The sequence below is a fragment of the Rhodamnia argentea genome, chromosome 1 (assembly GCF_020921035.1).
Source record: "Rhodamnia argentea isolate NSW1041297 chromosome 1, ASM2092103v1, whole genome shotgun sequence".
NCBI lineage: Eukaryota > Viridiplantae > Streptophyta > Magnoliopsida > Myrtales > Myrtaceae > Rhodamnia > Rhodamnia argentea.
This window is the reverse complement of record NC_063150.1, coordinates 3,683,498-3,696,981: the sequence shown is the minus strand read 5'-3', so window position 1 is coordinate 3,696,981 and position 13,484 is coordinate 3,683,498. Positions and strand designations below refer to the sequence as shown.

Below are 13,484 nucleotides of genomic sequence, written 5' to 3'. Positions count from 1 at the left end.
AGTGCAATCAAGTCCTCCACAACGATGATGGGGCGGTAGCGAGGGCCTTGCAATCCTCAATTCCACTTTCGTAACAAGTTTTACGACGTCGGTGGCACACTCCTAAATAATATTTAGATAAAAGGATAATATTTGAACCGAAACGATGCCGTTTTAGCTTTATCTTTCAAGTTTTAGCCATGTCAGCACCATGTAGAAGAAAGAAAATAATAAAATGGAAATCACGTCAACATTTTTCGTTAGCCAAGTGGAGTCATCACAGGCTTCGCGGTGAAGGAGCAAGCTTCATCTGTCCTTGAGCGCGACACCTTAGCCGTGAATCGAGCGCTGTCGACATTGAGGGGGGAACAGAAACTGGAAGTACAACCTGATCTCTCGTGGTCTTGCAAACTGATAGCCTATCGGTTTTCTCTTGCTTATCATATGTTGACGAGGGCCCATGAGCCTTCCGGCTATCTATTTATGGAGTGCAATGGCTACCTTGCCCAGCATAAGAATGCGTTCATAGCCAACTGTTCTTGCAGGTCTAATTAAATTGAATTACCAAATAGATTTCTACTTTAAAAGCATTATCATGCGTGCCCTAAGTCCCCAACTCTTTTGGGATAACTATGTTTTCAGTCTCGTTATTGCTAATATGGCAGCACTTCGGAGTTTGGTCGAATGAATGAAACTCACCTTTTTTTCACGCAAAAAAGGAAAAAAAAAAAAAGTAAGATGGAGTTAACGGAAGGACTTAGTTGTACCCATTGGACAAGTTTTAGAATTGATTTGCACTTATTATAAGTTTTAGGACTCGACTGCAGATAAGTTTTAGAACTTTAAGTGCACTTATTATTATTATTATTATTATTATTATTATTATTATTATGTGTGTAATTTACATACGTTACTTTCCTACGAGGGATCATCCCAACATCGAATTGTATATAGAGAGCGTCAGTTTGAATGCTCCTATGATTTTCTGTTCTTATGCCGTTGTTTCAGCTTTAAATTTTGTCGTCCTTTCGTTTCCTTGCTATCTCAGTCGCTATAGTTCGGCACCCCTCGATCTCTCACTCTCTCTCTCTCTCTATCTGTGTCTCTCTCAGGAGCTTGGCGGGGATCGTTAGGATTGTTCGCCGGGCTCGGCGAGAGCAGCCAGTGGCTGGCCGTCGGCTAATGCCCTGGTAGGTTCCCATTGTCAATCACTAATGCTAAATGTTTCATACTATCAGGACTCGCTCTGATCGCGGCGAAACTGAGCTGCAACGTTGATCCTATCATTTGAAATGAGCTCCAATTCAGTAGCTATTACAGCGGATTATAGCAGTATATGCACAAGATCTAAAGGGAAGGAACAACCAGAGGGCACTACTCATCTGGTTATCGCCTTTGACAACCCATTTAAGAGGTATGTGCATTTTCTTTTACTTTTTTTTCCCTATGAAGCCGGCAAGGGCCACCCTCACCGGTCTTAGAAGAAAAAATCGAAAAAATAAAAATAGAAAAGTCATTTTTTTTCCAAATCGTGAAAAAAATAAAACGGATTTTTTTAAAATTATATAAATTATAAAACTTGTCCAGAATGATTTAGTAATATTTTTATAAGTATTTTTAGATTGGATCAAATATAAAAGTGTTTTAGTAATATGAGTCGGATCAGGTATGAGTCAAAAAAATTGCACTTTGCATAAACGAGTCGTAAATGATTTAATCAATCAATTTGGGTTGGACCATGTATGATCCGACCCTACCGGTCTACATGTAATCATTCCCTTTCACTACATTGATCTTTTCAACCTTCCTTGTATTAGGTTGTAGAACTTGACACAAGATGCGAGTGGAGAAGATTGATGCGTCCTCGACCTGTCGATTCGAGCGGGGATGTTGTTCATTCTTGAACTGCACTATCGAAATGACTGTTACATGGTACGATGCCTGAGTTACCAGATTTTCTCCTCATAATGTTGGTTGTGAGTGGATCGGTTCTCTCTTCTCAATGAATGCTTTCTTTGAATTGAACAAATTACATCGATCGATTACAAGGTAAGGAGATTCTGGGTAAAGAAAAACATCAATTACGAATTCAATACACCTTTACAATGAAAAGCATCGAGTTAGGGCCAATTACTGTTGCTACTGTTCTCTGCGCACGATTTTCCCCACGAGCTTCTTGCTTTTGAATCCGACGTAGCTAAAGATTGGTGTATCAGGGACCGGGAGGCACTTGACGACCCAAGCGATAGGCCAAGACGCGGCGGCGATCCCGATGCACACGCCCCACTGGCCCCAGCTCAACCGCTCAGTGTCGGCAAACCGCTTCAGGAACTCCACCATCACCACCTGGAGGACCACCGTCACTAAGATGATCCCGAGGAACAGCTTGTTCTTGTGAATGCCCTCGAACACGTTCTTCTTCTCGAGCTTCCTCGCGTTGAACTCATTGAAGACCTGGCACAGGACGAACGCGTTGAATATCAGTGTCTGCTTCACTGCCTCGTCGACCCCGAAGATCGATTCGCCCTTGAATTGTAGAGCGAGGAGGACGGCCATTTGATACGTTGCTTGCGCTGCAACATTCCGCCACATGACGTTAGTTATGAGTGGCTCGGTCCGGCCCACGGGGAACTTCTCCATGAGCTCCCTGGTCGGCCTCTCAGTGGCTAGGGCGAGGGCGCCGAGCGCGTCCATGATCAGGTTCACCCATAAGAGCTGGACCGCCGTTAGGGGGACGTCACTGGAGGAGACTGTAGCCACGAAGTTGATCACAAGGGCTGCGATGTTCACCGTGAGTTGAAACTGGATGAACTTCTGGATGTTAGTGTAGACACATCGACCCCACCGCAGCACCGTCACCACAGAGGCGAAGTTGTCGTCGAGGATGACAATGTCGGAGCTCTCTTTGGCGACCTCAGTGCCTTGGATGCCCATCGAGAGCCCGATGTCGGCTTCCTTGAGGGCCGGTGCATCGTTGGTGCCATCCCCAGTGACGGCGACCACATGGCCTTTTTGCTTCAGGCACTGAACCATGAGAAGCTTATCGAAAGGCGAGGATCTCGCCATGACCTGGATTGTCTCGACTCTCTCAAGCCTCTCCTCAGGCGTGTAGCTGCGGAACTCAGCTCCTTCCACGATGGCTCCATTGGAGGCATCGTCCCCGGGCCTGAGAATCCCGCATTCTGCGGCAATGGCCTTAGCGGTGAAGATGTTGTCTCCCGTTATCATCTTGATGTTCACTCCCGCGTCCTGACAAGCCTGGACTGCGCTCTTCACACCAGGGCGGCACGGGTCCTTAATACCAACAAGTCCTAGTAATGTCAGGCTGTCCTCTTGGATCTTCTTCCCTTCTTCTCTTTCTTTGGTTGATTCCTCGGAGACTTGTTTATGAGCAAAAGCGATGCACCTAAGGCTGCTCGCTGCCATCCCCTCAATAATCTGCTCGAACCTCATCCTTTCATCTTTGTCCAAATCTTTCTCTATCCCCGACCCGTCATAGAAGCTTGAACACATGGCCAAGACCATCTCTGCCGCTCCTTTCCAGTGCACGTGGACCGTGTCGTCCACGCTCTTCTTTGTTAGGACACCGCTTCTCTTCTTCTGCGAGTTGAAGGGTTCGACTCGGATGACTTCACAGCCCTTCTTGGTCTCCTCCATGTCCATGGTCAATTGCGAAACTGCCCAGGATAGAATTGCTTTCTCGGTGGGACTACCCGAGAACTCATACTCAGATCCCGAAGATGGCCTATAGACGCTGCCCGTGGTGTTCAAAGCAACCCCATCCTGAGTCAAATCCAGGACATACTTGGAGGCAGAGGAGTAGGCGTTTTCTGCCAGGGAGTCTTGGCCGACCCAGAACTTCGTCACCTTCATCTGGTTCATTGTGAGACTGCCAGTCTTGTCGGTGCAAATAGTAGTGGCCGACCCCATTGTCTCGCAGGCCGAAAGCTTCCTCACCATGGCCTGATCCGCCATCATCCTCTTCATCGAATATGCAAGAGTGAGGATTACCGCGAGCGGCAAGCCTACAGGAATTTCCACCACCATGATGATGCCCACCACGGAATTCATGATATCATCACCTGTGGTTTGGCCTGCAACATATTCCCGGTTCCCGTTCTCGTCCTGTGTGTTTCCCGTGAAATAGCGAATCAGCAGGACCACGAGAACAAGGAAAGCGACCGCCAAGCCGACTTTGCCAATGGACGAGGTGAGCTTGTTGAGCCGAGCCTGTAAAGGGGTCTGCTCGCTGTCGTCGCGGCTGATGGTGCTCATCATCTCGCCCCACGTCGTGTTCATGCCGACGGAGGTAACCAGCATCTGAGCATACCCATCAGCGACTTTTGTTCCAGAGAACAGGAATGGATTCTCATTGCGGTTCACTTCTACGTGATCACTCTCCCCGGTTATGCTCGATTCATCAACCTAAATTGACAACACAAACGTCGCACATGGTTTCGTGACGCTAGGATTACACAATACGAAGCGTTCTGGTCTTAACTTGAAGCAAAGGAAAACGAAACATGAACAAGTACGAAGCAAGAACAAATGGATTATGTTTTAACCTAACTTTTTCGAGTAGAATTTTTTTTTTCAACAGAATTTGTTCTACTATGACTAGAATATCAACACCATTACTTTTCCTCTTTGTCATAGAATCAAGACTATCAAAATGACAAATTGCCAGGCATCAAGCAGAATATGATGCTCATCTACAAGTTTTTGGACTAATTATTCAAACTGTGCTCACATTTATACACATATTTCTGGAGGGAACCAACTTGAGTTAATATGCATATCTAATCTAACGTGTTCTGATAAAAAAAAAAAAAAATCTAATGCGTCAAACCAGTACAAGTTGTCATCCATACCTGCAAGGAATGCCCGTCCACGAACAGTCCATCTGCCGGAACTTGATCGCCGATCTTCAAACAAACGACATCTCCGACGAGGATCTCGAACATGGAAACCCGCTGTCGATGACCCTTCCTTATCACATCGATGAGAATGTTACTACTCACCCGAGACAATTTTTCGAACTGCCGGTTCCGGCAGTAATTGCTCACGGCCGAGACGGTGATCACGAGGAACACTGCGACGAATATGCTCCCGCCATCATACCAGCCTTCCTTGACCCCGTTCTCCTTGATCCCGAAACCGAGTGAAAGCCCGGCGCAAACAAGATGAATCATGATCATGAGGTCCTTGAAAGCCTCAAACATGAAGTGGAAGAAGCCCTTGGCGGGCGGCTTCTTGTATGAGTTGACGCCAAAAGCATCTTGCCTGCGAGAGATGTCGTCGGGGTCGCCCCTTATCCCAGCCGAGACATCAGTTTCGAGTGCGGAGGCCACTTTCATGACCCCGCCGAATTCCTGGAGGTGGCCGAGGTCCTTGTCCTTGACCAGCTTGGTGAGCTGTGACTCATCAATGTGGAAGGAGGAGTCGCCACGGAGAATGCTCGTCATCGCTCGAAAGAGAGACGCAGGGGCTCGTGATCCTCCAACGGAGTAAGGGTGGCACAATGCAAATAGCAAAAGACAGAGAGAAAAGATCTGATGCTTGGTTTTGCTGTCCAGAGACAAACCCCATGCATTTTATAACGTGGGATCAACCGACTTTTCCTTCGCGGTAACGAGGCCCGCGCCGTTTTATTGTTTTTTTGTTTACCTTCGCGTTTCCTTGACCACGACCAGACTCGAAAGTGGGCGGCCACGTGGCTGCCGCTGACCGAGAAAATATTGTGTACCGTCGAGGAGCCACATCAGCAATGCCCAGTCCATTCACATGCGACACGTGTTGCGTGGGCCCACCTTTTAAAAAAACAGAAACTCTCTCTCCTTCGCCTGACCTCTCCGACCTCCCACCCTCTCTCTCCTCCGCCTGCTTCCTTTTCCCTTCTCCGACCTCGAGCCCAATCACTGCCATTACCAGCCCCGGCGAAGAGCATAGTCGGAGTCTTCGGCAACGGGCTCGCCGCCGGATCCTATCCATTCGTTTGCCGATGTCTTCTCTGTCCCTGGCTGCAGAGCTCGAGTGCTGCGTTCCCCGTTCGCGTTTTGGGTTCGCTCCAAGCTTGTGACGTGGAGCCCACGGAAAGTCAAACGGATAAAGAGAATGGGGACGCGAGGGGCTCAGTGCCGCCTTGTTTCTTCTCCCTGGGACGATGCAAATAGCCAACATTTTGTACGGTTTCACAAATGAATGTTGAAACCACGCAAAAACGATAGGTCGCGACGATAAATTCTTGGGCTCGGGGCCACGTAGTCAAAGCACGTGCGTGGCCTGCGTCCCGAATTCATCTAATAACTTCGATTATTAACATCGTTTTTATTCGTTTCATTCGACGTTAAGTTCACCGGTTGCCGCTTGTTGCGCGTCTAAATCCTTCGACCGAGCTTTTTTGGTTATGGGTTCCGGGCCCAAAAATGACTATAGCCCAAAAAGGGTTGCTAATGCGAGAATCTTTTATCGAACTTAATCCGTTCGTTTTCCGAAAAGGAGTTCTAGGTCGGTTTTGGACAAAGAATGTCAAATGCAATAGATTGGCACAAAAGGCACGTTACGGTCTTTCAACAACTTCGACAACCCAATACGTGCAATAGCAGAAGTATGTAACAAATTTCGACACGATTCTGGAATTAAATCGACAGGATCGGGGAAATGATGTAGGACACAATGCTGAAATTTAATCAACAGCACTGGACGGGGATTAATAGGACACAATACCGGAATTGAATCGACGGTGCTGGACGGGATGGATGAAGGGTGCAACACCGGAATTTAATCGACGGTGCTGAACCTAGTGAGCGGACGTCGGAATTTAATCGATGACACCTAACTCTGGATATGAGACTCGCCGGAATTGAATCGACGACGGAAATCTGAAAAACTATAGCTAGGCTAGGCTAAAGGCTAAGAGCTAGTTGAAAATGCAAGTGTTTTGAGTTTGTTGTGTGTGTATGTCTGTTTTTGCTACTGTGAGGTATTTATAGGCGGGCTCTCCGGTAACCGCCGAGCGGTTTCTTCCTTTTGCCCCACGCTTTGCCCTTTTCCATAAGCCACGTGGATGACGGTTTCCTAGTCTTCGCGCCTTTTTCTTTTTACCTCGTGGGGATTACCGCCAATCTTTTAGCAACCGCCTCGATGTGGTCCTCCTCCGCGCGCTTTTCTTGTTCCGGAAGGAAGTGGCGCGAGAATTTACCCCGACACGTGGCACCTTTTTGATCGGCACGTACCTTGCTTCGATGTTCCTTCCCGTAGCCGATTATCGCCCCCTCACTTGCTTGCCACGAGCTTTCTTGGATTGTTTTAGGTGCCAACACCGCTAATGAGTTCAATCGCGGATGCATCCCGAGCCGATTAATTCGGAGGACTATGCACATTTCGAATTATGAAATTTTATAAACTTATCGTGTGTTACGATTGTGTTTGCCTGATAATATCATATATGAGTTTCGACGTCTCGAAATGAGATGTATGATTATAATAAGTCATGTTGAACATTTTTCATCCTATAGTTTCTGTAAAATATTATTTATATTAAACAAACAAATAGTGGTTTGACCGACGCCGCGATCTGGGGTGTTAGACGTTGTTTTATTGTATTAGAAAAATCAAGAAAAAGGGGCCAAGAAAAAGGAATCTATTGTCTCCATTATAAATCGAATATATATATATATATATATATATATATATAAAAAGATAATGCATTAACTTAATTAACCCATTTTGTATAATTAATTTCCATATAAAACTTCAATCATTCAGACTACCCCACGAACACGTGTGGATGTCGTGGGAGATATTGGTGGGTAGTGTCGAGCCCTTCTAGAAGGACTGACTTTCCATTTTGGTCTCTTATCGAGGATTGTCTTTCTTGAAGGTGAGTAGTAGCGACTAGCGAGTAGCGCGTCGGGTCGCGTCGGGGGAGTAGATGACGGGGACAAACGGCATTTGGACGGTCCTTTTAACGCCGCTTTATCTTATCTTCTACCCCCGCCAGGTCCCTCTCGGTTTTCTCTTCCTTCTTGCATTGACGACGGATCCCAACCAATGATTCAAAATGTTTAGCTACTTTTCGAATGTTCTTGAATGGATCCTTGTCTTCATGATTTAAGTTCACCCACAAGTAAATAGCCCAAAAAGGAGAAGAAGAAGAAATCGAGAGATTGGAAGAGAAATGAAATAATAGTTCCTTTGATGTTAAATTGGATGACGAATAACTCAATCTTGCTTTGTTGAGATGTACGTGTGGGTTGTGTTGGAGAATTTCCATATCGGAAAATTAATGTGAGGTCGAGCAGTTAATAATTATGGATGCCGTACTCCCCTAATAAATGGATCATTATTTCTCTGGCATTCTCCTAGGGCGAGTAACTCAACTTCATCTCTAGCCGACTCGTGAATACCAGGCTTCATAGTCAAGATAAAGCCGCAGGAGCTGGTGACTCAGTAACATGACGAGTCCGATCGTGACGTTCTCGCACGGTCGCGAAACGAGTTGCGTAGCAATTTTTTTTCCCCGGCCTACGGGAAAGCAACAGGATAATTTGAGGATTTCCCATATGATCAAAACGGGGCCCCTTGTTTTGCGATACGTTCCCGATTCCAAAGGCCGAAAAGAAAGAGAAGAAAAGTACATAACAGCTGGCTAACTTTTTCTTCAGAGGCTCGATCGCGCGCACGGCAAGTTCAGCCCGGTCCTGAGGCCGGTCCAAACAAAGTGCATCTTGTCTTTCTTGTCCAACACTGGAAAAGAAGGAGCTGAGACTCCAGTTTTGGCGGGTAAACAGTCTGAGTTGATCGGTCCCGACGACTTTTAAGGATGTTTCACACTCTAGATAATGACCCCCTTCCCTCCCACCACCACTCGCTACTACACCTTCTAGAAAGTCAAACCACGAATTTTTTAATATCTTATTTTATTTTTTTGCATTTTGTGTTTTATATCTTATTTTCTATATTTTATTCCTCCGTCGGTCATTGAGCTAGCAAAGGCTGGTGACCGGCCACAGACGTGGGCCAGCGAGCTCGGGCTCCCCTAGTAGCCGCTGCTGGCCTATCATGGTGAAGGGAGAAAGAGAAAGAAAAAGAAAGTAAAAACGAAAAGAAATACTAAAAAATGATTTCGATCACATATCACTAAATATAGAAAAATTAACAATTTTCATGGAAAGCATTTTCCTTTTTTATGAGATTTTCCCCCAACCAAACGCAAGGTTCGTTTGGATACGAGTCGAGTCGTGTATGTCTCACTAGATTTGTATTGCATGAAAATGAGTCAAAAAGAATAGTCACCTATTTTACAGGCCGGGGTGCCGCCCCCCGGGCCTTCCACTACTTACCGTGGAGTTGGATCCGTGAGCTATTTGGACTTCAGCTTTAGGAGTACTTTCCTCCATCAAATTTCACAACTCCATCACGTGCTTGGCATTGGCTTTATCGCGATTGGGATTCGAATCTAGGGTTGAGTCTTGGGGCAAGTTCAATCCGGAAAATAATTAGATCCAACTTGGTTGCTTCCGGAGATCACCGGTTTAGTTCTCGATTCTTGAGGGAAACCGGACCGGACCAGAAATCGATCATCCCTAATTTTCATCATCCATGACAATTTATGCCGAAATAGTTTCATGAATGAAAAAAAAATATTTTTCTTTTAATCAATTTTATAACCAACACAGGTCATCATTTATCGAAAAATACTTTTTAAATCATGAAATTTTCACGAAACAAAAGCAACCCAAAGACCTAAGGGCGCATGATAACCATTATGTTTCTCTGTTTCAATTCTAGACCTGTTTATGGAATATGTTTAAAACAGAAATCTATTTGGTAACGCAATTTCAATTTTCTATTTCCGGAAGAAAAATATGTTCCAGAAATAGGTTTGCAACATAAACGAGAAGTTAAAATTTTTAGTTTTTCTGTTTTTAGAACAGAAATGAGAAATAAAAACTCTACTCATCGTTCACTCCCTCTCTCTCGCGTCCCCGTCATCGGTCGGTCGTTGGTCCACCGGTCCACATGAGCTGGTCCTCCGTACACGGGCAACCTTGAAATTTTATATTATTGTCGAATGAATTTTTATTTCAAGAACAAAATTTTTGTGCCGTTATAAAACGTATTTATCTACTCAGAAATTTATCCAAAAAATAATTTATTTTTGATCAAAAGTTAATTTTAGAGATTAAATAATTGTCATTCGATCCCTAAACTTTCAAATAGGAATCTTCCCGAACCTGTCTGAGTGGCAAATTCGGACACTTCATTGTCGTCAAAAGTGCAATGTTGAAGGTGGGGTTTCGCTTTCGTGCTTTAGATTATCATTGGAGATGACAAAAGTTGGTTTTTTGTTTTGTGAGGGAGCAACGAGCCAAAATGCGGTTGTGTAAGATCGACGTTGGCTGCGTTTGAAAAGATTTTTGGGGAAATCCTTTGGAAAAATACAAATACCTTTGTGCTAAAGAGATTTGATGAAATGCAAATACTGTTTGATAAACTGAAATTAAAAAGTGCATTGAAATATAACTTTAGGAAAAATGTTGTTTGATAAACTTACATTTAAAAAGTCCTTTGGCATGCCAATTTAATTTTTTCAACTTCAATTCGTTTAAAATTAGGAAAAAAATAATGACAGCAACTTTTATATTTTCACGTTGAGAGTAACTTAAAAGATACATATTAACAAATTTATAAGTTACAAAAGTCAAAATATGACTCTTTGCATGTAATGATATCAAAAGATCATTATAATGAATACGATCACATGAATCACAAGGATAGAAATAAGTTTAATATTACAAACTTCCTTAACTATTAATTCAACCCATAAATTATGGTCAACTGAATATCCATACTTTTGACCAAAAAAAAGAATACCCATGGTAAAGTGTAATTTCTTGCCATCGGATTTGCCTCCTCACACTCAACTCTTTTCCATGCAAAGAAGTTTAGGAATAGAAACAAGAACTTGATTAAAAAAAAAAAAGCATGGCTCCATTAAGATTACATTCATTGACAGATGAAATTAACTCCCAACATATTAACAAATGAACTTTCCCCCATACACCAAAGGACATAACCATGTCTATAGAAAAAAGATCAAAACTTTCACATCTTCAAAGAAAACTTCCTCCATCGCTCTGTCTCTCTATCGCAAGAACCCACAACCGGCGAAGACAAACGGCGACAAATTCGTGGAAGCTATCAAGACCAGAGACCCACATCTTCGGCGGTCCAACATGCCTTTTCCTTTGATGAACTTGACATCCTCTAGTATTGAAAAGATAAAACTGTCGGTACCATCCTAGTGCAAACAAGAGGATCTAGTAAGAGATAGCAAGACATTCACAAGTCATTTGACAATAATAATAAAAAAAAACCAAGACATTCCAAGATAGTTTAATCTTTCCAACTTAAAACAGTGGCACGCTCAATAAGATGCAATCTCTTGAAACAAGAACACAAGCTATCTCGACTTTCCCGTGATTATAAGTGGGCCACATCTGTTCCTCATTTTCACCCAAATAATCGACAAGACAAGTTATTTTGACCATAGCAAGCCTACATTATTAACTTGTCAGAGCACGACCACAAGCCTACATTAACTTGACAAACTAATCAAGTGAGCATAACCATTCTTTTGACGTTAGACCAGACCGGACCATTCATTTCCCCAAAGGTTGTCTAGAAAAAATCATTCGCCCAGCAAATTACCACCAAATTAACAAGTGACCAGCAACTGACCAACACAAAGTTGTCCAAAAACCTCAAAGTGACAGAAAAACAAGCCTTATATTGGAAGCCTGAATGTAAGCCTACTAAATTGAATTAAGAAAACTCAACATAGTCCGAAGCACCGAGGAAATTGTTCATTGCATGAGTGCTATGTTTCATTGCATCAGCATTGCATAAGCTATATAGCAACCCCATTAACATGACAGCAATGGCACAAAAGGATAAAAAGCAGAATAGGAAGAAAATTAGTCGGTGTCCATCGTGAGCAATCGGCCACCATACATTTGCATCGCACAATTTGAGAACTTCATCTTATCATGTTTAGTACATCTTGTACACATGGAAATTGATTTGGTTCAATGAATAACCATGCTTTGAGTAATCTGCATAATTGGTGTCAATAAACCCTGCGACGCCACTAAGCACTGTAGACTCTGTCCTTGATAGCGAGTTTATTGTTTACTTTTTCTTGTTCTTTATTGTTTACCTTTCCTGGATATCTGGAAGTGAAAAAATTCAAGGTAACTTCTTTGTCCGTACAAAAATTTAAGTGTATCTATCATATGATCCATGACCCAAGAAAAAGCCAAAAGCAGGAAATAATAGCATGACTAAAGGTTTGAAACTTTCTCTTTTCTCAAACTGCTGCATTCTACGGGGACCGCGAATATCATCAACCGATATGGGAGACTCCTTCAAATGGCCGAGCCATCTTATCATCTTTAACTGCAGATGAACACCCAATTCTTGGTGTTACAGCATATAGAGCCACATACATTGCTTGTTGATTGACTAGTCAAAGCAAAACGGAAAATTCCAAGGTTGGTAGATTTACCCAACCTGCTAAATCGGTCGATGTGAATGGCCAACTTGAACAAATAATTCATCTCAGCTCACATACCTAAGCAATATCGGCATAAATGCCAACTAGCCACAAAATACACTATGCATCCGCACCACGTAAGACACGAGCACGCGAGATTCAAGCTCGAGAGGCGAGCTTCGGGATTCCAAAGAAAATCCAGGCAAAAACGAAACTAATAAAGGCCTAAAAGTGAAGTATTTCACCGATTGCACCAGGAAATTGAAGGAATCTACATTGAACGCTAAAGGGAAGCAGCGGTGACGTGAGAGAAGATGAACTCACCGTGCTATTGCGTTGAAACGATGATCGCGAGGGCCAACGCGGTGGATCGGGAGAAGGAGTGGATGGAGATGGACCTTTACTGAGCCATCATCGTCGAAGGTAATCACGCGAAAGGAAAGAACCGAGAATCCAGATCTAGGGTTTACGGGTGTGTCTTTGTCTATGCTATGGTCCTCTGGGAAGAGATCGTGAAACAATGCAGCTTCGTGGATTTTTTTTTTTTTCCTATCTAAGGGCTAATTTTGGAATTACAATAAATATTGAGGACAATTAAGAAAAGATAAAAAAGATACTGTGCATTCTTGGCAGCATGCCGAGAATGCTAGAATGCCTCAGATAGCCTAGAGGGAGCCTTAGGCTTTCATCCTTTTGAAAGCTACTTTTCACTAAGGATATTTTAAAAAACGTTTACCAAATACCTACATTTTAATCCAAGAGGCTTTGGGCCAAAGCCCCTTGGGAAAGCCATTCCCAAACGTAGTGTTATCCTTTGATCTTTTTAACATTTGCCTTTTTTACCGGTGCTCGTGCGTCTTTTCATGCAACTTTTGGGATGGAGACATGCGTACGTGCATCCCCCCCTCCCTTCTCTCTTCTGATTTTCTTCTAATTAACCAATTGA

The 13,484-nt window shown here is 43.6% G+C and overlaps 1 protein-coding gene across 1 annotated transcript; it reads right to left on the bottom strand.

Moving 5' to 3' along the window:
- Positions 1–2,019: 2,019 nt before the first annotated feature.
- Positions 2,020–5,444, bottom strand: LOC125316369 (putative calcium-transporting ATPase 13, plasma membrane-type). The gene is made up of 2 exons (XM_048284557.1): positions 4,851–5,444; positions 2,020–4,404 (listed from the first exon to the last, which is right to left on the bottom strand). Exons 1-2 carry the CDS (start codon positions 5,442–5,444, stop codon positions 2,119–2,121), a joined length of 2,880 nt encoding a protein of 959 aa, XP_048140514.1. The 3' UTR covers positions 2,020–2,118.
- Positions 5,445–13,484: the final 8,040 nt, after the last annotated feature.